This window comes from Leptonychotes weddellii, chromosome 10 (genome assembly GCF_054177405.1).
Source record: "Leptonychotes weddellii isolate Sample4059 chromosome 10, ASM5417740v2, whole genome shotgun sequence".
Taxonomy (NCBI): domain Eukaryota; kingdom Metazoa; phylum Chordata; class Mammalia; order Carnivora; family Phocidae; genus Leptonychotes; species Leptonychotes weddellii.
Genome location: NC_138378.1, coordinates 53,415,248 through 53,440,014, shown reverse-complemented (window position 1 = coordinate 53,440,014; position 24,767 = coordinate 53,415,248). Strand labels below are relative to the sequence as shown.

Genomic DNA, 24,767 nt, shown 5'->3' with positions numbered 1-24,767 from the left:
GCAGCTCAGCACACTTTCCATGTTAGTCTTACACTGCACTCCAGTGACCCACGTACCAGAATTTAATCCTTTCCCTAGCAGGGAACACTGAGCTTACCTCCCTTCTTCCTTACATTATAGCACAACTCTGTAGATGTCTCTGTAAGTAAATTATCTTTGTATACGTGGCTATTTCTCTAGGTAGCTACAGAGAAATTATTGGCCCTCATCTAAATTTTAATAGATATTCCCAAACTCCCGTCTATGGTGGGTGTACCGATTTCCATGAACAGATACCAACAAAGTGATGGTTAAAAAAAAAAAAAAAAAATATATATATATATATATATATATATATATAAAAAACAAGATTAATATCCAGAATACGTAACTCCTTATGAATCAATAAAAGGAAGAAAATCTTTAAACAGGCCGTAGTTATGCACAGGAAGTTCAGCGAAGACAGGCGGTCATTAGCAATGCACAACGAAGCAACAGCACTTGTTAGTCTATTAGGTTGTTAAAAGGAAAGGTGAGGCAGTGTGCGCTCGGACAGTGTGCAGCATGCCTGGCACACTCTGGTGCCCTCCATATATTCGCTCACTTGACCTCCGCAAGGCCACCGAAGCAGGCCCTGTTACAATCATCCTCACCTCACAGATGAGGAAGCAGGGACAGATGGGCAAAGTGACCTTTCCCAAGGGCATTCAGCTAGAAAGCAGCTTTTAATTTGTCATATGTCCCAGTTTCTTCTAATACTTACGTAGTTCTGTTTTTATACTTAGGTCTTTCATCTACTTGAAATTTATTTTTGTGCATGGGATGAAGTAAGGATACAACTTTATTTTTTCCAAACGGAGAGATGTTTCCACGTGAACTAATTTAGAATATGATCATCTGTCCAGGCTTAAGCACTTGCAGCCCCGCATCTACTCCCTCGCTCCCCGGGCGGCCAGAATAGGGCTCTTCAGGCCTCAGGTTCCCACCCTGCAGCACGGATGCTGGCCAAGGCAGGGGCTAGGAGGGCTAGTCTGGGTCCTCTTGCACGGCAGCCTGAGACAGAAAGGTGGCGGCTCAGGAGGCCAGCAGGTCCCACAGGTCACTGTCGCCGGGCAGCAGGTCACATGCGAGTCGTGCCTTCCGATCCCGGACAGCCTTCAGGGCTGGGCTGTGTTCCAACAGCAGGGAGCAAATGTCCACATGACCCTTCTCAGCAGCCTGTGGAAAAAGATGCATGAATCAAAAGCCATATCCCCACTGGGCTCTACCCTTTCTTGCTCCACTTCGGGGCATCTCTTGGTCCTAAAACAGGTCTTATGGAAATGGGAGACACCGGCTATTTGAGTAGATTTACCCTAATTCCTACCAAATCCCAACGACTTGCATAAAGGTTGGTGGAATTCTCTAGTGCCATTCCTGGCAGTTAGCTTGAGTTTTTCTTTCTGGTGTCCTCTGCTCAGTAGCCATTCTTCTCTGTCCAGGCCTGCACATTAAAAATAAATATAGACGGGCACCTGGCTGGCTCAGTTGATGGAGCATGCGACTCTTGGTCTCGGGATTGTGAGTTCAAGTCCCACGTTGGGTATAGAGATTACTTAAAAATAAAATCTTGGACAAACAAAAACAAATACAGAACATTGGATCTCTAAGTGTCCCTTACAAATGTTCAGTCATCTATCAGCTGGGCACCGTAGGCACAAGATACACCAGACACGGCCTCCGCCCTCTGGGAACGTACAGATGAGCAGAGAAAAATGGGTCCAGGTTCCCGGCTTTCTCCTCTTCCTTTGAAATAGACGATCCCAACCTGGACATCAATTTTCAACCTACCTCCTCCGGAAAAGAGAGTTAAGGTGATTTACACAGATCAGCTTATATAACTTTCATAATAACCATCAGAGGTAGGAACTATCATCATTCCCATTTTACAGATGAAGAAACTGAGGCTCATACAAGGTAAGTGACTTGTCCAATGTCACAGTGCTGGTGTGGCAGCCTGGGGATCCTAAACCAGGTCTGTCTGACTGCCAAGTCTCAACTCTTTTAACAACCGTGTTATAGCACTCTATTCCCTGCTCCTCCCAATAGTCACTGATGTACCACGGGGCTTTTGAGAGGTGTCAAAATTAATATTAGTAGCAAATACCACCTCAAATTTGAATCCAGATCTTTATTTAGCAGGTCCTCTTGTTGAGTACAGACCTAAGGTTCTCAGTTTTGTTGCCTCAATTCAGGCAGTGGAATGTTGTGAGTAGTTCTGGGGTGCATTCTGGGGAGATGTGAGACGCATTCCAAAGAATTTTGTAGAAAAAAAAAGTACCAAAGTTTGCAAGTAGCTTATTTGTTAAAAAAAGAAAGAACAATTCCACTCTTCCCATATCTGCATCCCCTGAATGAAAGGCCAGAGAGGCACTGAAAAGGCCTCAGGCCGTAAGACCAGCCAGCACCATGCGCGCGCAGTGTCTTGCCGGTACACACCCTCCAAGGGAGTTAGACCGTCCGAGCAACACCATTGTAGACCGTCAAGGAATAAGCAGTCTGCCTCTTCAACTGGCAAGGATCTTAAAAGAAAATAAAACGCCATCCAGGTGTTCACTCAGCAAATATTCACTGGGCACCTGTGCCAAGAGCTGGGGCTACCACAGTAAACAAGATCAAGTCTTCGCTGTCTCTGGGGACAGAGAGCTCAGACGGAATTTAAGAGGGAGAAAAGTTATGAGGAGTCAAGTGCAGGGTGCTTTTGCACACACAGTTGGGGGAACTACCCATGTCTGAGAACAGGAAAGCTCTCTGAGTGTGAAGTAGAAGCTAAGATCCAGAAGGAAGGACAGAAACAAGCCAGATGAAAACTGGGAGAGGAGAGGCATCGAGCTGGGGACAGCTTGACAGGTAAGGTCCTGGAGTGTCACCATGACGGGGTCAAGGGAGGGGGCCTTAGTGTAAGTGACAAGGGGATGAGAGCTCAAGATAGTGGCACCTGGCTGGTTCAATCGGGAGAGCATGAAAGTCGTGATCTTGAGTGGTGAGTTTGAGCCTCACGCTGGGCAGAGAGATGACTTAGATTAAAAAAAAAAAAGAAAGAAAGAAAAGAAAAAAGAAACTGGAGGAGGGAAATGTTGACATCTTCCCTTGAGTGGACGCAAGGTTAATATATCTGCAAATCCTTGGACATTGAAATACATCTGGCTTCCTAAAAATTAAGTTGGTCCTTGAAACAGACCCCCACCCAATTTTTTATTATGGTAAGAACACTTCACATGAGATCTGACTTCTTAACAAATCTATTTTTTTATAGTTTTTTGGTAATTGTTTTTTGTTTCTGTTTCGTTTTTGTTAAATGATAGCCACCACCCCATCCACGCCCAACGTAGGGCTGAGATCACGAGTGCCACGCTCTACCGACTGAGCCAGTCAGGCGCGCCCCCTTCTTAACAAACTTAAAGCTTATTAAGCACAGTCACCCACTGACACGGCGCAGATCCGCTGCGCTTCATCAGCTCCCCTCAGTGATGCTGCGCCAGCTCAACAGCACCCCCCACCCCCGGCAACCACCATCCCACTCTGCTTCTGTGTCTGACTATCTTCTGCACGGGCACACCTCATTTTGTTGCACTTTGCTTTACCGCGCTATGCAGATACCGTGTTTTTACCAAGTGAAGATCTGTGGCAACCCCGCACCGGGCAGGTCTTTTGGTGCCATTTTCCAACAGCATTTGCTCACTTCGTATCTCTGTGCCACATTTTTGTAATTCCTGAACTGCTTCAAACTTTTTCATGATTATTATATCTGTTATCTGTGATCACTGATCTCTGATGTTACTACTCTAATCATTTTGGGATGCCTAAACCGCACCAATATAAGACAGAGGAGCTAATCTATAAATGTATGGGTTCTGACTGCTCCCCCAGTCTTTCTCTCTCTCTGCCTCGTGCCTCCCTACTCCCTGAACGACAATATTTAAAGTAAGCCAATTAACAGCCCTGCAATGGCCTCTCAGCGCTCCAGTGAAAGGAAGAGTCAGTCAATGTGGCAAAGTCCATTGCTGTCTTATTTCAAGAACCGGTGAGCCACAGCAGTTTCTTAAACCTTCAGCAACTCCTACCCTGACCTCCCTGATACGCTGAGCAGTTATCCACATCGAGCTAAGACCCTCTACCAGTTAAAAGATTACAACTTGCTGAAAGGTCAGATGATGGTTAGCATTTGTTAGCAATAAAGTATTTTTAAACTAAGTTTCATACATGATTTTTTTTGGACATAATGCTAGTGTACACTAAATAGACTACAGTGTACTATAAACGTAACTTTTATGTGTCCTGGGAAACCAAGACTCACCCGACTTGCTTTATTACGGAGGTCTGCATGTCTCTGAGGTGCGCCTGTGCCTCACGGAAGGTGTGTCATGAAGCATAAAAAACAAAAACAAAACCTGCTACGTGTATTTTTTTAATATATCTACTAGTGTCTCTACCAAAGTGTTACTCCACTCCCATCATACATTAAAAAATAATGGTAATAACGTGTTATTCAACAGCCAGGTGTACAAAATAAAAACAAGACCTCTATCTTTGTGGCCGTCACATTTCAAGGCTGCTGTCGCTAAGCAAGCACCTTTCTGTCCTACCATGTTTCTGAAGTCCAGGTTGCTTGCTGGGGATCTGCCAACCCCTAGGTGTCTCAGCTACGGGCTGGGGCGACGGAGTAGAGTGTGCGGAGTAGGAACACTGGCTCCTAAAAGCTCTCCTCCTGGAAAAAAAGCTCGTCGGTGCGTCTTGTCTTCTGGTGGCTGAGAACTCGCCACGCTAGGGAGCGGAACGTAGTCTGAGACTGTAGAGCCCCGTCTGAGGGACAGGTCTCTAATACGAAAGAGTGAGCACAAATTTTTGGTGGACAGCAAAAAGTGTCTGCCACAGGCTCTCATGGTAAGTCATGCAGTCAACTTACATTTCTCTATTTTAAAGTTCATAAGAGAATACGTTTACACACGCACACCATAAATTTGCATAAACCGCTTCTCTAAAATGCATAAGCAATCAGTAAAAGGGATGCCTTGAGCAGGGTGTCCCGGAAGACTGAGGGACCAGGGGTCAGGGTGGAAGGGAGACACTTTCACGCTGCACTGTTTTGTACTCCTCAAACTCTTCACCACGTGCAGGTATTTCTGGTCAGCAGAAAGTTAATGAAGTGGTCACCCTGGCTACCGTACGGCGAGCAGGCTACAGGGGTAGGCGAGAGTAGATGTGAGCTTCAGAAAACTAACTTCACGGAAAAGCATTCATGACATATCATGAAAGCAAAGAAAAAAAAAAAATGACGCCGTACGTGTAATTCTAATTTACACGCCCAGGGAAACTGCTGGCACATTGTACATTAACCCTCAAGTGATGACTGGTAAGCATGGACATTGCAAGTGCTTCTCTGCTTTCCCCGTGTTTTCTCCACTGAACAAAAGCCAAGATCGTGAAGGGGGAAGGGCGGCATACCTTGTGCAGACTGGTCATGCCATCGTCGTCCACCAACCTAGGATTGGACCCGTGAGACAGCAGGAGCCGTGCGATTTCGGTGTGCCCACAGTAGCTGGCCCGGTGCAGAGCGGTGGCGCCCCCGTGCGTTTGGGCATCACACTTAGCCCCGCTTTCCAGCAGGAGCTGGCACACGGCATAGTGCCCGTTGCGGCTGGCATAGTGCTGCAGGGGACGGAGAGCGAGGTCAGACAGCAGAGCCCAGGCAGGCGGCAGGACGGTGGGCGGGGGAGAGCACGGGCTCTGGAGCAGGCTACAGGGTAGGCGAGAGGACAGTAACGACCTCAGAGGCCACGTCCGCCAGCCATGTGACCCAGACAAGCCGCTTCATTTCTAGCATCAGCTTCCTCAACAGCAAAGTGGGGATAATGATCATTCCTACCTCAGAGGATTGTTAGGTAAATGAAATTAAATAAATGATGTAAAGCACTTAACACTAATTAAGGAAAAAAACAAACAAACCTAGAACAAGGTTCACACAATGCTTAAAACTCAAAACCTGCTGGGAGAGAAGAACAGGCGGCAGCACGGGCAACATCACCCCCTCCGCCAGAGAGGGCAGGTATCCCGAGTGCAAATTTCCCTCCCCAGCTCACCAGAGCCGTGTAGCCAGCCGAGTCGGGCTGGCTAGGGTCTGCTGCCTTCTGGATGAAATATTTCACTCGGCCTAGGTCTCCATTCAGGGCTGCCGACCAGATTCCTGTGGAAAGACAGCCAAAGTGCTGAATAATGCTGAATGACTGGAGACTTTCAGTGCTTCTTTGACTTCTTGACCACCATTTTCTCATCTATAAAATGGGGGATTTACGGGCGCCTGGGTGGCTCAGTTGGTTAAGCGACTGCCTTCGGCTCAGGTCATGATCCTGGAGTCCCGGGATCGAGTCCTGCATCGGGCTCCCTGCTCGGCGGGGAGCCTGCTTCTCCCTCTGACCCTCCCCCCCTCATGTGCTCTCTCTCATATAAATAAATAAAATCTTTAAAAAAAAAAAAGGGGGGGGATTTACTCATTCAACAAACATTAACTGAGGGGCGCCTGGGTGGCTCAGTCAGTTGCGTGCCTGACCCTTGGTTTGGGCACAGATCGTGATCTCAGGGTCCTGGGATCAAACCCCGAGTCAGACTCTGTGCTCAGCTTGAGATTCTCTCTCCCTCTGCCCCTCCAATCAATCAATCAATCAATCAATTAAACAAAATCTTTTAAAAAATTTAACTGAAATCTCTGTGCTAAGGACTGTCCTAGGTGCTGGTGAGAGAGCTGTGAGCAAGACGGACAAGGAGCTTTATCTAATCAAGACAGTAGGGTTAGACAGGCGCAAATCCCTTCTTCCCACTTCAAACACATAAATATTAAATAAAGTACTGTTTAAAATGTCTGAATACACAGGCAAATTCAAAAGCAAGATAAGGACAGGGCCAGTTGCCAGAGAAGATGAAAACCATAGCCAAAGTGGTGAGCAGGTACTCCATCTGCAGAATCCCAAAAGTCCTTGTAAATAGACACACATCCTAGAGGCTCCGGCTTGAACAACTAGGCAGGGTCTGGAGCAAAGGCCGCAGGGCACGTGCATGGCCAGGAACAGACACAACAAAGTTCTGTGCACAAAGCTGAGAGACAGGAAGTACCACCTCATGGGTGAACTGGGACTAGAAAATCTCTACTTTCCTGAACAGCAGCAGAGAGCAAGCTACCAGGCCCAGGCAGTTCACTCATTCAGCAAATATTTACTGAATACCTATCATGTATCTGGCACTGTTCTGAGCACTAGAGGCCAGCCAAGAATTAAAGGTCCCCAATCCCCAGGGCTGCCCCCAAAGCTTTGGTCTTATGGAGGTTACTTTCTAATTAAAGGAAACAGATGAGAAAAAAAAAAAAAGAGAGAAATCAGGTGGTGCTAAGGACTATGAAGAAAAAGAAAACAGAAGGGATACAAGCAGTGGTCGGGGATGGCATCTCTGATAAGGTGACATCTGAAGAGAAACTTAAAGGAAATGAGAAAGGCACCGTTTCAATAGGTGTGAGAAGACAGCAGGGGCAGAAGAAACCTAAAAAATCAGATACCATGACCCATTCAACTTGGAGATGTTATATGTATACATATATATCTGTATATTTATTTATTTTTGCATTTTTCCCATCATGTAAACTTCATTAACTGTATGATCTCTTTTCCAGCTTTATAGAGAAATAGTTGACATACATCACTGTATAAGGGGACCTATATCTATTTATAGCCTTAGGGAGCAAAACCCCCACACTAAGGATCTGTCATAAAAATGGATCCAGACAAGTGAATGCTATAAGGGCTGCAGAGAGGCAACTTTGAAAAAAATGTCCCATAAGGATACTCCCACAAGCCAACAAAGGTGTGGCTCTGTTGTGGATAACCTCTAACAAGAGAAGACACCCCCCCTCCCCCGCCACCGGTGAGCTCAAAAATTAAAAGCTGCAAAACAAGAAGTAATCCACTGCCACATGAGATAGTCAGCAAATACAACAAATGGAAAAATGCGTACTTCAAAAATGAGCCATAATAGCACAATCTAAAAGACTTTAAAACAACATTTAGTGTGTTCACAGAGATGAAGGAATACAATCCACAAATCAGCAGAACATTAGGGAGAAAAAAAAGAACAGGGAGATCTGAAACAAAGTCAGGGCTGCCTGGCTGGCTCAGCCAGTAGAGCATGTGACTCTTGATCTCAGGGTCATGAGTTCAAGCCCCAGGCTGCGTGTACAGATTGCTTTTAAAAAAAAGTCAGTAGGGGGACGCCTGGGTGGCTCAGCTGGTTAAGCGGCTGCCTTCGGCCCGGGTCATGATCCCGGGGTCCTGGGATCGAGTCTCGCATCGGGCTCCTTGCTCGACGGGGAGCCTGCTTCTCCCTCTCTCTCCTTCTGCTTGTGCTCTGTCAAATAAATAAAATCTTTAAAAAAAAAATTTAAAAAAAAAGTCAGTAGGGGCGCCTGGGTCAGTCATTGAAGGTCTGCCTTCAGCTCAGGTCGTGATCCCAGGGTCCTGGGATCAAGCCCCACATCGGGCTCCCTACTCGGTGGGAAGCCTGCTTCTCCCTCTCCCACTCCCCCTGCTTGTGTTCCTGCTCTCATGGTCTCTCTCTCAAATAAATAAATAAAATCTTTAAAAAATTAATTAATTAAAAGTCAGTAAATTAAAAAATAGAATCACTGAACTAAAACAACAACAACAGATGGCTGGACAGTACTGCAGACCCACCCGGGAGGGAATGAGTGACTTGGAAATCACCCAGAATGCAGAATGGTAAAGAGAAAAATATTAAAGAGAGGTAAGGAAACATGAAAGGCAGAATGTACCAACATATGTCTAACAGGAGTTTCAAACAAAAAAAAGAGAACAATTGGACAGAATGGGAGAGAGGAAATGCCTGAAGAGATAACATCTGAGAATTATTCTGAAGTAAAGACAACAATGAGTTCTCAGATGAAAACCACATTAAATCCCAAGGAGAATTAATCAAAACATATCTACCATGGTAAAATGACATCAAGAATAAAGAGAACATTTAAATTACCAAAAAGAAAAGATCATTAGTCACTGAAGAATTATAATCAGATTATCAGGACTTTTTAAAAGTTTATTTATTTATTTTTTAGTAATCTCTATACCCAACGTGGGGCTTGAACTAATGACCTCGAGATCACGAGTCACTCGCTCTTCTGACTGAACCACCCAGGTGCTCCCAGCAGAATTTTTTTTTTTTTAAAGATTTTATTTATTTATTTGAGACAGAGAATGAGAGAGAGCACATGAGAGGGGGGAGGGTCAGAGGGAGAAGCAGACTCCCTGCCGAGCAGGGAGCCCGATGCGGGACTCGATCCCGGGACTCCAGGATCATGACCTGAGCCGAAGGCAGTCGCTTAACCAACTGAGCCACCCAGGCGCCCTCCCAGCAGAATTTTTAACAGCAGTAACAGAAAAAGAAGATAAATATATTTTCAAAGGTTTGAGGGGGGTAAAATAATTGTCAGTCTAGAATTTTATACCCGGCTAAGCTACCAGTCAAGACAGAGAAAGAGAGAGAGAGAGATGAAGACTCATACTCACTGAAAAAACTTTTAAAAGCTATACTTCAGGAAAAGGGAAAATGAACCCAGAGAGGAGATATGAAAAAAAAAAAAACAACAACCCACACAAGGATCTTTCCCACGTGTGGGAAATAATGAGTAAGCAAACAAAATAATACCAGGTTGTAAAAACTGCTTTGATGAAAGCAAGGTGATATATCAGAGTAACCTGGAGGGGAAGGGACCCTACTTTGGACAGGGCAAGGTTTCTTTCTTAACAGCTGCACAACTGGCACTGTCGGCCAGGTAATTCTTGGTTATGAGGAACAGTCCTGTGCATTGTGGGATGTAGACTAGCATCCTTGGCCTCTACCTACTAGATGACTGACTGTAGCATCCTCCCAGCTGTAACACCTGAAATTATTTCTAGACATTGCCAAACACCCTTAAGGGTCAGAACTGCAAGTGCCCCCATCCAGTTGAGAACTACTAGAACGGGGTGTTGCCCAACCCCCCCAGTTGAAAACTACCAGAATGCAGTGTTCAGGGTGAGCCTCTCTGAGGAGGTGACATTTGAGCCAAGACCAGAAGAAAAGCATTAGCTAGCCTAATGCTGCAGAAAGTTCATTCCAAGGAGTTGGGACAGCAAGTACCACGGCTTTAAGTCAGAAAGAGATCTTGCATGTCTGTGAAACCAAAACGAGCCCAGTGTGGCTGAAGCATAGAGTGGGGAAAGAAAAGGATGAGAAATAAGTGGGGGCGGAGAAGTAGAATAGGCAACGATTAGGTCACACAGTTTTGTAGGCCATGAAGGGAATTTGAACTTATTCTAAAAGCAATGAAATTATCTGATTTAATATATTCAAACGGTTACTCTGGCTTCTGTGTGGAGTAGAAAACTTTGTAGGAGGGCAGGAGTGGAAGCAGGAAGGCCCATGAGGGAATTGCTTCAGAAGCCCAGAAGGTGGCGACGTGGAGGGAGGTAAGCAGGTGCAAGAACCACTTAACAGTAAGTTAAATCAGAATGCATAAAAAGCCGTAGCATCCACCCAGCAGCTGATGAGAATGTTATTACCGCATAAGCTGCCTCTGCACTGACAGGTGATACACGGCCTCCGAGTAAGAGCGGACTTGTTTTTCAGCTTTACTCTGTTCCTTACAGACGATATAATCTCCTTACAGTGTGGGGTAAAAGAGTTACCTCTCTGGGCCCCAAAGGTGGGGATAACATCACCTGCGTCGAGGGCCATGTGTGCCGTATCTAAACCATACAGGGCCTGACACATCGGGGCTCACATCGGAGGTCAGAACGTTAGTTCCCTTCGCAGCGCTGCCCTCCCTCTGAAGCTGCCTTCAAGGTGGCTGCAATAATCCGACTGCAGATTCTGCTTCCCGAGCCCCCCCCCCCCGCCCCACACACACTCACACCCCCGCCCGACCACCGAGAGGGCCCGAGCCTTCCGCGGGCACACCAGCTGAGGAGCCGGGCCGACCACTTGGGAAAGTTACCGAAACGAGGGCCTCCGTTTCCCAATATGCGCGCGAGACGAAGTTTCTAGAGGCCGAGCTCGTGCCAGGTCCCTGGCGGGATCTCAATGACGCGGGGGCTGTAAGCCCGCCGTCCGCCCATGCTCCCACCAGGCCCACTGCGGCCCCGCTTCTCGGCCATCTCCTTGTTCCGCGATCTGGAGAAAGCCGGGAGTCTCACCCCTGTCGAAGTCCATCTCGTCCAGCGTTTGCTGCACGCTTGACGCCGAACCTGGCCAGGAGCAGCAAGGGCCGTCCGCGCAGGGTCGCGGCGCCGCCATGTCGACCCCAGAGCCCGCTCCGCGCCGGCTGTTGTGCGCACGCGCGGCCGCGACGGGTGGGTGGGGCGGGGCGGGGCGGACGCAGCAGCGCTAGTACCAGAGCCCAGCCGCGCCAGTAGCTCGGGAACCAATCGAGGCGGCGGGGCGGGGTTTGCGGCGCTGCACCGCGCTCCGAGGCGGCCGCGCGAGGGCGTCCCAGGCCAAGCAGAGTGCCGAGGGCGCCGCACAGGATGCCCAGACCCGGACTGCCGGCGGATGGCGCCCGGGCCGCCGGCCGTGTAGGGCGTGTGGAGCCCTGTAGGGTGTGGGGACGCAGCGGGCGGCTTGGCCGCCCGCCAGAGCCCAGCCCTCCAAGGTTCCCTGCGTCCCACCGGTTTCCCTAGGGCAGGGAGTCGCCGGGCGCGCCCCAAGGTCCTCCGCCCCGTCTTTCCGCACCACCCCAGGCCCAGTGACCTCGCTTCCCCTTTCCTCCTCCAGCGCCTCCTGCCCATTTCCTGAAAACCCGTGGGAGGCAGGTGGCCACAACTTTTGCCACTAGGAGCACATAAGCCCCAAGGGCAAGCATAGGGCCTTGGGTTGTGCGGAACTCCCCAACTCCAGTGGGAGCCTACTTTACCGTATCAATCTTCATATAGCAAGACATCCTAGGGCCTGAGGTTTACTGACCATGATGGAAGCTTAGCGTACCCAGAAGTCGGCAGATCACAGCCCTTTCCTACAGCTAAGGACACCCAGGGCAGCAGCCCCTTTCAGCCACCGCAGGCCCTCCAGACCAGTCAAATGTAGGGAGCCCATTTCACGACTGCCTCCATCTGTGGACATGAATTACAGAATCCAGGCTGGGTCTTCCCTTCCTTACGAGTATCTGGGCCCTCCCTGTGCCCACTCCTCTGATAGGACAGTGGCTCGGTGCACACTGGGTGGGGGGGGGGGCAAGTTCCATGTTCCACATTGCTGAAGCATTCAAGACGAATATTCCTGGAGTGTAGGCAGAAGGCTGGAAGTAAACTTTCCTCCTCTAGGCTAGTTGGGAACATCCTCACACAAGCCAGTCCATACAATCTGAAGCTTTCTAGGAAGTTCCCCTCCTTTAGCTCCTCACTCCCACTTCCCCTTCCCAGAGCTCTGGGAAGGCAGGCCCCTCCTCTCAGGCCTTCCTCCCAATGCCCTAACTTCTCCTTTTGGCCAGAACCCAAAGCTGCCAGCTGCCTCCCAAGAGCCTGTGGCCCTGGTCTGGTTCCCAGCCCCACAGCTACCACTGTGGGGAAACACTGGAGCCCGGGCTATCCCCCCTCTGGAGAGGGGCACAAGCACGCAGGGATAACATTAGGGGCAGCTGCCCCAGAACTACGGGGAGGTGAGGCTAGTCCTGCCCAGAAGGTTTTAGCCCAAATGCCTTATCCCTAGCACAGTAACACTTAACTGTTTTCTTGATTTTTATTTGTCAATATAAAAATACTCAAATATTTACAACAAATAAATACGCGGGGACACAATAAGTTACACTGTTAGGAGCCCTCCTCCTAGGGCTGGGAGAGGATATGCAATATCCACAGCATGCCCACCCTCTCTCCTCCTCCCTCCCCCACCCCCACACAACCTTTCCCAGCCCGGTAAGGGAGGACAAGTATAAAATACCACTGAACCCCAGGGCCAAGTGGGAGGCCCCTCCCACCCCTGCCCCAAACACACAGGAGAATCCATCTCCCTCCCCCCACCCTGAAAACATTCACAGCCCTAGGAGCAGGACCAGGCCCACCCCAGAGCCCCGGACTCCCCGAAAGGGGCACAGCACCCTGCCCAGCCCACCCCCATATGTACATTGCTGACCCACGCTGGGGACTGGCGGGGGGGTAGGAGAGGCCAAGTGATACGACCCCCTTCCCCTTCATAGCTCCAATGACTCACCAGGAGGACCCCAGGCCAAGGGAAGACTCGACAGAAAAAGACAGACCTCTCTCTCTCTCTCTCACATTCACACACTCACACACACGACTAGGTCACACACATGCACACACAGACATATAGATACAAACACACCCACGTCTCCAACTTCTGCCTTGGAAAGTTTTGGCTGCTGGGGTCCCACGTGTCCGTGATTCACAGCCCCTCACAGAGAGGAGGAAGAGGCCTTCCGGGAGGCTGGTGTCCTGGGGAGCAGTGCCCGTGCTGAGCAGAGCAGGTCCTCATGGCCGGGCGGGTGGCGGCCAGGCTCCGTCCCAGGCCGAGCCGGTGCCCGCGCCATGTCCCTGAGGTAGCTGGTGCGTGTGCAAAAGGAGGAGCGGCGCCTCGCACCCTGCCCCTGCGAGGCAGGGGGGCGGGGTGGGGGTCCCCTCATACGGAGGACTCCTCAGGATTGGAGTCCGGCAGCGGCTGGCGCTGCTGCAGCTTGCGCCTCAGTTCGTCGGCCAGCTCGGGCAGGGGGTGCCCGAGCCCGCCGCGGTCCTCCGCTCCCAGCTGTAGGCGCACGTAGCCATTGGCGTTAGAGTTCCGCCCACCCCCCAGGTGAAGCCGGGTCGGAGAAGGCAGGGGCTGGCCGGGGATGCCAGGAGCTGGGGAAGGGGGCCCGCCCCCGGGCTGGCACCGCGCGTGTCCAGGCACGATCTTGAGGGAGCCGTCCGAGTAGTAGTAGCCGACGGGGTCCCAGAGTTTCTCATCAGTCTCCGGGCCGGGCCTGAAGGGGGGACTGGTGGGCTCCTTGGGCAGCTCCAGGGGGTACACCAAGGTCCTCTCCGCCGCCTTGGCACCTTTCTCCAGCTCCTCCCGCAGCCGCCGGCGCAGTGACAGAACCAGCAGCAGCAGGACCAGGCACACGGCCCCCAGGGCCACCACAGCCAGCCACACCAGCCCCAGATTTTCCAAGGGCGCCCGAGCCTCCAGGGTCACCGACGGGCCCGCCACCACGGCCACCAGGTAGCCTTCGGCAGCCAGCCGCGCCCCCTGCTCCTCCGAAAAGCAGTGGTAGGCCCCGGCGTGGCGGGGCTGGGCAGCCATCACGACCAGGGCCTGCAGGCGAGCGTCATAGAGGAAGGAGCCGGGCTGTTCCGCGGGCAGGTCCCGGCCCCCGAAGGTCCAGCGGGCGTGGGCCAAGTTGGAAGAGAGGCGGCAGGGCAGCACCAGGTCCGTGCCCGCCACCACGGTGATGTTTTTGGGTGTGAGCCTGACTGCAGCAGTAGAAAAACAGGAGAGCCGAGTTAACATGGGAAACCCAGGGCCCCGCGGAGATGCAGCTAGTCCAGCTCTGGCCCAGGGCCCATCCTACCGGGGAAGAGGGAGAGAAAAGACAGCTCACCTTTTTTATTGCCACGGAGGTTACAAATGCCTGAGGTGTCTGAGACCGTCACGTGCTGGATCAGCGAGGACCTGGTTGGGGAAGCAGGGTCCATGGGCACTGGGGCTCCAAACACCCTGCCCTCACCCTTGTGCTGAGCCCCACTCACCCCGAGGGGCCATCCACGGCCACACAGCGGCTGGTGTTGACGCTCCAGGCACAGTAGGGGTCCCGAGCGAGGACGCAGTCTGCACAGGAGCGGTACTTCGCGCAGTCGGCCAGGGGCAGCTGAACCAGCTGAGAGCGGGAGCCTGCAAAGAGCAGCTTCTGCAAGAGAAGCGGGGCACAGGAGGCTCAGCCAGACTGGGACACAGACTGCGGCATGGGCGCACGAGGGCAAGGGTGCCAGAGGAGGAAGAGGGCAGTGCTCAACTCCGAGGAGGGAAATCGAAGGACCGAAGAACGCACAGAGGGCTTACTACAAGCCAGACGCAATCCTAAGCACCTTATAGATGTGACCTTCTCAGACAGGGAACAGTGCAACCAAGAGGCTGAGAAGTATAATCACACACACACACACACACACACACTCTCTCTCCCGTAAATAGGGCAGGAAATGTGTTTTCCGCTAGGCCCGTCAGCCCTCACAATAGCACGAGCAGAGCATAAAGTGTTTTCCTGTTTGAATGGTGACTGCCAATCTGTGTTTCTTCAACCACGGACTTTCTTTCTGCCATTATTCCATGTTCTGGGCAACAATCTGAGCCACAATAGTTGGTCAAGGGCCAGCACATGAAAGTTCAGGGGAGTCCCAGACAGGCCAGAAGAAGGGTAGGATGCAAGCGGCACCTCAGGCAAACAGAAGGGAGTGCAGGCCGGGACTGGACTGCACTGGGCCGGACTAGGGGGCCGGTGGGAAAGCCGGCATCAGGAGGGCAGCTGAGCAAACGTAGCCCGAGAGGCCTGGTCCACCGTGGCACCACCAGAGGGGCTGTACGTCACAGAGGAACAGCACAACCTCGAGGGGTCTGAAGGAAGTGTGGAGAGCGGCTGCCAAGGCCCAATTCTGGGAACACAGCCCCCGTGGGGACCTGGCTATATATAACGCCTGCCGAGCGCAGAGTCTGTCAGCACGCGGGTTTCCTGGAACGCTCCCCAAGCTAAGTGTGGTGTGTTCGAGTGCCTCCCCACCCCTGTCCTGGCCAAGCGAAAGACTGGGGAAGGTGTAGGGACAGCGGTGGGTGGGGCCTGACTACTACCTTGCTCTGGGATAGGACCAAGCTTTCCACAGGCTCCTGGTCAAACACCTGCAGCTCCTCGATCAGGTGGACCCAGGGGCCCAGGCTCACGGCCTTGAGCAGCCAGCCGTCTCCTGTGGGGGTTGGGGGAGGACAGGCATAAACGAGAGGGCACGGGGGCCCCTGGGGCATCTCTAGATCTCGCTGCCCCGGACACACAGGCCTTTACCCAGCTGCCGGCAGCCACACCCACCTCCCCAGGTGCCTACCTGTACCAATGAACAGCACCGTATAGGTGGCTCCGTCAAGGCCTGTGACCCGGTCAGCCACCAGGTGGGTGAAGTTGGTGTCCTTCTTCACAAGCAGGGGCCGGCCCCACCGGGGCCCTACCTGCTCCTCCATCAGTGGGTGCTTCTTGATGAAGTTGAGGGTGTTATCAGGCAGCTCCAGAGAACTGGTGTAGCCATGGCGTCGGTGCCAGTTGTTGATGCACTGGGGGCGGGGGGGGGGGGGTGAAGACGGGAGAGCTGTCAGCACGTGGGAGAGCTACTGCGGCGGCGGGCAGGAGCCCATCCCCGCCCCGGAGGACTCACTGAGCCGGGCCGTGGGCTGGGTACGGGGTCGGTATAGCGGCCCCACTTCTGGGCTTGCTCACGGTACTCCTTGTAGGGCCCCTCGAATACCCTCTGGATCTCTTCCAGCTGGTACTCGCAGACCGCTGACAAGTCCACATCGCCCCTGTCACAGCAAAGGAGGGACCCCAAGGGTGAGGCACGTGCCCACTTTACCCCAGCTCGCGGCATGGACCGGGAAGGCGGGGCCCCCCCACAAAGCAGTCCTGGGCGTGTGCGATGTCACGTTGGCTCTGAAGTACCACTGGGGGAAGGGCCCTGCACACCTCCCCTGGGGGGGCTTTGGAAAGGGGCAGATGCCCAACACCCTCCTTGCCTTCTGGTCTACCGACCACTTAAGACTTTACTCAGACGCCTGCACCCACCAACCATCCCGACCCCGCAAACCTCCTCCCGACCCCCAAGCATTCCTGGCCAACTCACCACCGCGCCCGGAAAACCCCGAAGAAGGTGGTGTTGTGCCAAGAGGCGTCGCGCAGGGTGTGCAGGGCCTGCAGCTGGTTGAAGTAGAGCTGCCGGTCGGGGGCCGAGCACACCAGCCTCGCCTTCAGGAACGTGGTCCACTTCCTCTGCAGGGTCCGCGCACCCCCCATGTCCCCCTGGCGGATGGCAAGGGGACACTGCCGGTCAGGCCTGCCGAGCCACCAGGGCTCCCAGGGCTCCCCACTCACTGCAGGACTCCATACCTTGCAGACACGGGCTACACGGGCCACCACCTGTTCCGCGTAGCAGTCATACTCCACTGCCCGCTCGCTGAAGAAGAAGTAGACCTTGTCATCGTCCCCTGTGAAGCTGCCCACGCTCTCTGGGATGTAGGCAGAGCCTACAAAATGAGGTTCTACAGGAAGGGGAGGAGGGTTAGCGGCGGGGGGTGCTGCAGGGCCCCTCACCCACGGCTCCCCCCGGGCTCCACACCAGCTCCTCGGGGCTCACCGTTGAGCCAGAAGGCCAGGTACTCTGTCTTCATGGAGTGGTGAGGCCCCATGTTACGCAGGATTACAGGCTCTGTTCCTAGGAAGTTGTTGAGCGTGGCCGAGTACAGCTCGCCGTCTATGGGAGACAGAGGATCAGGCAGGCCAGAAGTGACATGAAGACACATTCAGGCCACGCAGACCCACAGTGAGAACAGGTGCTGGGGGCGGACTCCCCCAGCCTGCCACGGGGACAGCCACTCACCCACAAGGAGGCCAGTGTGGCCCTTGGCCGGGTCATAGGGACATTTCCCCTTCCCATCCTCAAATTCTCCACGCTCCAAAGTGAAGGTGAGCATGTCCTGGGGCAGGGAAGAGACAATGAGGAGGAGATGCAGAAAGGCCCGGGAGTCCAGAGAAGGGCGAGGAGGGGACTGAGTGGGGAAACCAGCACTCACGATGTAGGTGCACTTGGGCTGGAAGGCGTAGGTACCACAGACGTACAGGTGGGATGTGTTGTAGGGCTGCAGGAAGCGGATGAAGTTGAAACACTCCGTCTGGGGAGAGAAAGGCATTCACTTAAGAGTACGGGGACATGGGACACAAGGACCAAGAACGGGTCTGGGACAAAGAGAGAGGGTGGGGGTGGGGGGAGACAGCAGGCGCCATGAGGCCTGGCCAGCGGAAGTACAGGGTGGAGGGTGGGGGGGGGGGCTCTGGCTCTCCTGGCCGTATCCTGAGCACCCACCTGGTTGCTCTTCCCTTTCTGGATACACTCGGCTTTCTTCTCAGCTGGTGCCTCCCATGCGATCTGGGGGGAGGGGGGCACGTCAATCACAAGTACACACTGAGCATGTGCCCGGAGTATCTGCCGCATGCATGGCCTGTGGCAGCCACGTGGGGACACCACAAGTGAGCACACATAGTCCCCATTCTCTGGGAGTTTAACAGAGGACGGAAGCCCCAAACTGCCCCCAAGCTGCAGATGAGGGAAAGCAGCGTGCCCACTCTGCTAGGAGGATGGGCCTGGAGACTGCGCAAGATTTCCACAGGGAAGAACAGGGTGGGGGCGGCAGGGCTGAGGGGACAGTTTGGTCAAGCTAAGCCCCTCTGGGTCCTGCCACTCTCCCCACACCTGTGTGCCTCCCACTCCCCCACCTCTCACCGCTCCTTGCAGCTCCAGAGCCTCCACGCTGAAGGCAAACAGGGCCTCCCGGGCCCCCACGTATAGAAGCCCTGTCTGCTCAGTCAGGGTCAACGTCAGGAAGTCCTGGATGCCCGTTTGGGAGAACCGCCGCACCACTGTGGCCAACTCTGCAGGGACAAGGTGGGAGTGAGCAGGGTGGTGAATGGGCAGAGGGCTTCCTGGGGCTCCAGGCATCCTCCTCCCCCCAGAATCAGCCTTCCTCTATACAGTGGTCTTCGGGGCCTAATCACCCCTGCTGCCGGCCAGCACCCCACAAGCAGATGCCAGCTAAGCACCCTGACTGGCAATAAAGGGCCTTCTCTAATAGCCTTTTGGCTCTGACAGCTCCCCTCAAGCCTCCCTGGCCTTTCCCAGCCTGGGAGGCGGCGAATCTGGGCTGGTGAGGAGGAAGGAAGGATATCTCAGCCACAGCTTCCGGCCAGAGGAAGCCATCAGACTGATGGCCCTCACTCTCAGGGTCAACAGCGCCTCTGGCTGCAGAGCTGGGCTCTTCCCCCTCCCAGCTTCCTCCGCTGCTTCCTTCTTTGCTGCCTGCTACCCACATCAGGGTCTGGCCAGGCCCCAGCCCGTGATCCGGCAAAGCAGTTATGTACTGAAGTTGTAAGCTCTGCTTGCCTGAGGAAACTCTTCACTCCAGCGGGACCCAAATCCAGGCGGCCAGAGATCCAAGCACGGCCGGCCACTGGGACAGTCGGGGACATGGGAGACTGAGTTGGGGCTGGGAGGCCAGGCCAGCGTGGTCAAGGGGAACCAGAGGCTAGGGACCAGAGAAGGCACTGAAGCCTCGGAGCTGGGAAGCCTTGTTGCTGTTCACCATGCAAGGTACTACGACAATGATGTAGTCACAGAATTCCTAAGTCAGCCCCCAAAATAGCTGCTGACCTATCCTCAGGGTCCCCCTAAACCAGCCTTAGTCTTTGGAACCACACACAGGCGGGCAAGGGAGGGCTTCATTAGCACCCGAGTGGAATCTGTGGGAGGTGAGCTCATCCTAGGTCCCCAGGGTGCACTGATGAGACAAACACCTGACATCACCTCTTAATACAGGTGCGCGCGCACAGAGGGCTGTCGGGTCTGCTGTCCCCCGACAGGAGCACGTGTGTAAACACATCCAGGGCCAACAGAGGGCACAAGGGTAGCAGAGGGGGCCTATTACGGTTGATAAAGGGGCTCCTGGGGGCAAAGAGCTAGAAAGACTTTGGGGAGGGGGGTGATAACACTCTGCCTTATGCCTACCCGGGCTCCATTTTCTCTCTGTGGGCTCTCAGTGCAAGTGCTAGTTCCAGAAGTAAGGCATGGGGAGAATGATACAGAACGGTCTCTCTTCCTTACATTACAGTGGCAGACAGGTCCTAACCATCTAAAGAAGGGCTATCCCAAGACTATGAGCTCTGGGTCCCTGGGGCCACTCTGGGGCCACTCATTCTCATTTCTTAGAAAGCTGTCATATACATCGGTGGGCTTTGAGACCGAGAGCAGGATAAAGCTGGCACGATCTAGGGGCAATCGCTCCTCTCCCCCCACCTCCCCATAGTCCCTCCTGGCCTCCCCCCTTGGGACTTCAGGCACTCACCCCCAGAAGATACGGTCTTCCGGGGCACCAGGTTCCACCACATCTCAGCCCCAATGCCCAGGCCCCACAGCCCCACTACCAGCAGCCAGACAGCCCAGTGTGGGGCCATGGCAAATGCCCCGGCTCGAAGCTCCAGGCCAGCTGCCCTGCTGGGGGAAAAGAAAGGGTCAGAATCACAGCCAGAGAAAACAGACCGGAAGGGGGCCCACACAAGCCCAGGCCGAGAGGCACTGACAGAACATATGACCTGATCAGCCTCCCCAGGAGCCTCCTGGATTCCCCCCCACTTACCCAGTCCTTGGAGCAGAACCAGGTGTCCCCCCCCCACACACACACACCTGGCCTCGGCCCCCCCAGATTCCAAAGGAGGTGGGGACCCCAGAGGAGAGGGGAGGAGCTGAGTCAGCTGGAGGAGTGGACACTCCAAGAAACCTTCTCTGGCCTCCAGGCCCTCACCCACTCCCTCTCAACAGGAAGTTGTTTAAGAAATTAAAAGGGGACCCCTTCCCCCCACACTCAAGCCTGACAGATTTGAGGATTTCTTAAAATAACCTCTGGAAGCAGGACCTGCCCCCACTGGGGCTCCAGCCAGCCCCAAGATATACTTCTGGCACGCAAACCCCTTGGCAGGGTGAAGGGGCATACGGTGGGTGGGCGGTTCCAGAAGCCCCTCCACCCCCCGGGAGGGGACTTGATGGAGCCAGCCGTGCGGGGGTCCTGGCCCCAGCCTCTCCCCTCCCCCAGCGCAGACAATAGCCAGGCAAAGCCCCGAACCCCGGTTCCACATCAGCAGGGCTGAAGTGGGGCCGGGAGCCGAAGGGGCCCAGCTTCCCGAGGCCCCTTTGTTGCCCAAGACGGGAGGCAGGAAGTGGGTGGGATGGGCGTGGAAATGACCAGGGCCTCATCCTGTTCCTCGCACAGCCTCCTAGGAGACACTAGCTTTCGGGCTTTGGGGCGGCGGGACGACAGAGCTGGCTCCGGTCTAATCAGGGATCTCCCGGCGAGCAGCTCTCAGGCGGGGGCGGGGGGAGCTGAGGGGCGGGTGGGGAGCGCGAGAGGGATTCCTCTCGGACCGCGGGGGACGCCCTGTGCGGGGCCGGCGCCTGCTGCGCTCCCCCCGGGTCTGACGAATCTTCCCAACTCAGGGATTGCGCCCCGGGACCCCGGCCTGGGCAAGCCATCTGGATTAATTGCACTGCCCCAGAACTCCAGTGCCGGGTACGGAGACACAGAAGCTGGGGACCTGCTCACCCCAAAACAAAGGGTCCCCGCCAAGACCGTCCTTGGTCACCCCCCCAATTCTCCCCTCCCCCCAGCTCCCGGGATTTGAATGCAAACAAAGCGGCGGCGCTGGGAGCGTGGCGAGCCCGGCCGGCGGACGCCCCCTGTCGGCCCAATACCCCAGCACTGGAAGGGCGGGGGGGGGGCGCTGGGGATACGTTCACCCCTCCCTCCCCCACAACACACCCCCAGCCCTCCCTCTGCCCCTTACCCTAGACCCCGGCCGGACCCCGCGGCGCGCTCCGAGAATCGGCCAGCACGGCGATGCCCCCACCCCCAGCTCCTCCCAGGGCGGGGAAGCAGGGGCAGCCGGAGGGGTGGGGGCTGGAGGAGCGCGGGGCCCAGGAGGTGCGCCCCCCACCCTCGCCCACCGCGAGCGGCGGGGCGCGAACGGCGCTTCCGCGGCTGCAGGGCGGGCGCTCCCGCCAGGGACTGCGCGGCCAGGCTCGGGTCGGGAGCCTGGCTTTCCAGGACAACCCGCCTCCCCGGCGGAGCGGGCGGGCGGGGGCCCGCGGCAGGGAAATCCGATCCCACAACATCGGCCTCAGTCCAAGCCCGCCCCAAACTTTCCGTCGGGGGTGGGGGAGCCGGGGGCAGTTCGGGGGCCTGGAGAGGATCCTGGCCGCCGACCCGACAGCACGGGGGACCCCCCGCTCCCCTCGGCCCCGCTCTTCCAGACCAGTCCGCGCCTCCGGACGCTATGGCTGCGGGCACTGCTTGCCCGGCTCAGGAGCCCCCGCCAGGCAGCCCGCGGGGGGCGCAGGAAGGATCTCGGACGAACTGCTGTCCCCGCCGCTAGCCCTCCCTGCACCCCCAGACCCTGTCCCTCGAGCGTGCGGCGGCCCCTGCCCGGGTCGGGGGACAAAGCGGCGGCCCCGGAGCCCTGGTGCTCCCGCCCCGCGCAACCCTGGCCTCACTCACCTCTTCTTCGCGGCTTGAATCCCTGGGCGCCGCCCTCGCGTTCGGCTCGGATCACGGTCCGCCCCTACCCGCGCGCCGCCGACGGCCTGCGCGCGCCCGCCCGCCCTCCTTCGCTGTCCCCTCTGCCACCGCCCCTCGGTCCCGGCTCGGCTCGGCGCCCCTGGGCTCGGGCTCCCCGCGCCACCGCGCCGGGTGCCGGCTCTTTCTCCAGCGCTGCCGCTGCTCTCCGCCCCCTCCCCCCTGACGTCAGGCGGGGGGGGGGTCGAGCGGAGGCCGGGGGCGGGACGCGAAGGCCGGCCCAGGAGGGGGCTGCGACCCGCCGCGACCCGCCGGCCCCCCAGCTCCCCGCCGGCGGGCTCGGACCCCCGCCCCTCCCCGCGCCCTGCCGCCCCGTGCCTCTGAGTCGCGGTCTGCGCCACAGCGCCGGGAGGTGGGGCGGGGGAGGGACTCCGGGCATTGCCTTGGCGGGGGTGATCGGACTCACCCGGTCTTTCCGAAATGTCCCCCAAGGCCAACCACGGGCTGGGCGGCTGGGCTCGGGAATGGGGCTGAGGAGCTCCCCACGCTGCAATTACTGGAACCAACGCGGGCAAACCACCTCGGGGCGAGTATCCGAGGGAGGGGTGCCGGGGAAACCGAGGCTCCTTTTCGGGGCGGACCAGAGTGGGTCTATCTTTTGGCCCGAAATTCTGCTTCGTTTCTTGGCCGCAACGCCCACTGCCTCCCCCCCCGCCGCCCCGCAGTCAGACTGGAACGGGTCTTACCAGCCAGGAAGACCCACTAATCTCCGGAGAGTCTGCTCCTTGTTTTTCATGCTCCACACGGAGGAACAGCAGCGCCCTTGCCCAACTCCCGGTGAAGACAACCCTCCGGGAGACTCCTGTTGCACAGAGCCTGCCCCCAAGAAATGACTCCCGATGCCACTGGAAGGCTGAATAACAAGTGACATGAGCCCTAATGTTCAGATGAAAGCGGCTGAGGGGAAGCCTCGGTGGAGAACTACCACCTTTTAGAACCGCCTGCCTCCGCCCACAGCAGCTCCTAGAAGTCACTTGTAGCTCTGGCCTCCTGCGCTGGGGCCGTGCTGGGGTGGACCTTGCCAGCTGGTCCTTGGAGCTGGGGCAGGTGGACAAACCCCAGGGAAGCCGCCCCATCAGCACCCAGATACGGATGCCTCCTCTTGGCTAGGGGCAAATGACAGAGATAAAGAGACTGGAGCCCCGAGGCTTTGGTGGTAACTTTAAGCGGGTGCAGTCCTGGAGGGGAGGAACAGTGGAGGGCCCCCATCAGCAGATCTGGATTATAAATCAGTCCCGACAGGAGCTTTTGTTCTGAGTTAAAACTTGGCATCTGAAAATGGAGACCAGAAGAGTAGTGGAGATAATTGGGAAAAGCAGCCCAGTTTGGATTCAGTAACAATTGGGTCTTTGCTGGTACACATAAAGGCCCCTTCTCCCGCACTGGCCAAAGCCACATTTCCCAGCTCCTTTCCACCAGAGGGGAAAAAAAAAGCTGTGGTCTTGGAGATGCTGGAGATAGAGGGCAAGACAGTTAACAGCATGGGGTGGGCAGGGAAGGCTCTGTGCTTCAGCGGGCTGGGAGGGAGATGGGTGTAACCCCCCTCCTCCAGGTTAGACCCTGCGTCTTTTTAAGTGGAGGTAAACGGATGCTCAATATTTGTTCTGTGCTTTAGACTTTGCAACCTGCCTTCACATACATTTCCTCACATAATCCTCATGACGACTGTTCAAAAGGCAGGTATGGGGTGCCTGAGTGGCTCAGTGGGTTAAGCATCTGCCTTTGGCTCAGGTCATAATCCCAGGGTCCTGGGATCAGCGGGAAGCCTGCTTCTCCCTCTCCCTCTGAGGCTCCCTCTGCCTGTGCTCTCTCTGTCAAATAAATAAACAAAACCTTAAAAAAAAAAAAAAGGGCAGGTATTGTGTCTCTGATTTTAGAGATAAAATGCGTCTCAGAAGGATGAAGCAACCTGCTCAAAGGCACGTAGATAATTAGCAAGGTCAGAATGTTAAATCAGGTCTTGGGACTCCCAATTCTGTCTTTGCACCAAGTCAGAGTGCATCTGGACAACCTTTAAGCCCTAAACAGCTCGTTTCCTGCTGTTTTTCCTCACCTCCGCTCCCACCCCCACCAGGCAGAGACTTGAGCTCCTGGCTCCACCTGCAAGATGGCCCCAGTGGAAAGTTTCAAAAGGTGGTTTGGTTTCACTGGCAGGGACAGTCTTCTGTACGTTATGGCAGGCTTCTCTGTTCCTGCTAACAGACTCCGGGAGCCCTTCCCTCTCAAATGCTCCTCCAAGATAAGGCTGCAGCTCCCCCCACCCCCCTCCCCTTTTCTACCTTCACTCATTTCCTGCTGTGTTCTGT

At 55.2% G+C, this 24,767-nt stretch overlaps 2 protein-coding genes across 7 annotated transcripts; both read right to left on the bottom strand.

The window, feature by feature from the left end:
* Nucleotides 1–802: 802 nt before the first annotated feature.
* On the bottom strand, nt 803–11,405 carry ANKRD39 (ankyrin repeat domain 39). The gene is made up of 4 exons (XM_081833465.1): nt 11,250–11,405; nt 6,099–6,202; nt 5,464–5,667; nt 803–1,197 (listed from the first exon to the last, which is right to left on the bottom strand). The coding sequence occupies exons 1-4, from the start codon at nt 11,347–11,349 to the stop codon at nt 1,054–1,056; spliced, it is 552 nt and encodes a 183-aa protein (XP_081689591.1). The 5' UTR covers nt 11,350–11,405; the 3' UTR covers nt 803–1,053.
* Nucleotides 11,406–12,772: 1,367 nt separating this feature from the next.
* Nucleotides 12,773–23,425, bottom strand: SEMA4C (semaphorin 4C). 6 transcript variants are annotated; one of them, XM_031028735.2, is made up of 15 exons: nt 23,148–23,425; nt 20,182–20,330; nt 18,567–18,715; nt 18,150–18,212; nt 17,860–17,958; nt 17,667–17,763; nt 17,424–17,540; nt 17,177–17,328; nt 16,914–17,089; nt 16,452–16,596; nt 16,128–16,350; nt 15,880–15,992; nt 14,790–14,947; nt 14,642–14,712; nt 12,773–14,513 (listed from the first exon to the last, which is right to left on the bottom strand). In XM_031028735.2, the coding sequence occupies exons 1-15, from the start codon at nt 23,330–23,332 to the stop codon at nt 13,684–13,686; spliced, it is 2,727 nt and encodes a 908-aa protein (XP_030884595.2). In that variant the 5' UTR covers nt 23,333–23,425; the 3' UTR covers nt 12,773–13,683. The 6 variants fall into 6 exon arrangements, with proteins under 6 accessions (XP_030884595.2, XP_030884597.2, XP_030884596.2 ...); XM_031028737.2 differs by lacking the exon at nt 23,148–23,425 and adding an exon at nt 22,868–23,063 and having other exon boundaries at nt 20,182–20,327; XM_031028736.2 differs by lacking the exon at nt 23,148–23,425 and adding an exon at nt 22,384–22,732.
* Between the last annotated feature and the right edge of the window lie 1,342 nt (nt 23,426–24,767).

What these genes read in the sequence shown, in the direction of transcription:
- SEMA4C (XM_031028735.2), bottom strand. Translation starts at nt 23,332, where the DNA reads ATGTCACTTGTTATTCAGCCTTCCAGTGGCATCGGGAGTCATTTCTTG. An exon ending in AGCCCAAGTGCACCTACATC is followed by an intron (nt 17,764 to 17,859) that starts GTGAGTGCTGGT and finishes TCCCTGCCCCAG; the next exon opens with GACATGCTCACCTTCACTTT. An exon ending in GTGTAGCCCGTGTCTGCAAG is followed by an intron (nt 17,090 to 17,176) that starts GTATGGAGTCCT and finishes GCCATCCGCCAG; the next exon opens with GGGGACATGGGGGGTGCGCG.
- ANKRD39 (XM_081833465.1), bottom strand. Translation starts at nt 11,349, where the DNA reads ATGGCGGCGCCGCGACCCTGCGCGGACGGCCCTTGCTGCTCCTGGCCA. An exon ending in CGAGATGGACTTCGACAGGG is followed by an intron (nt 6,203 to 11,249) that starts GTGAGACTCCCG and finishes GTCTTTCCACAG; the next exon opens with GAATCTGGTCGGCAGCCCTG. An exon ending in GCATGACCAGTCTGCACAAG is followed by an intron (nt 1,198 to 5,463) that starts GTATGCCGCCCT and finishes CTTTTTCCACAG; the next exon opens with GCTGCTGAGAAGGGTCATGT.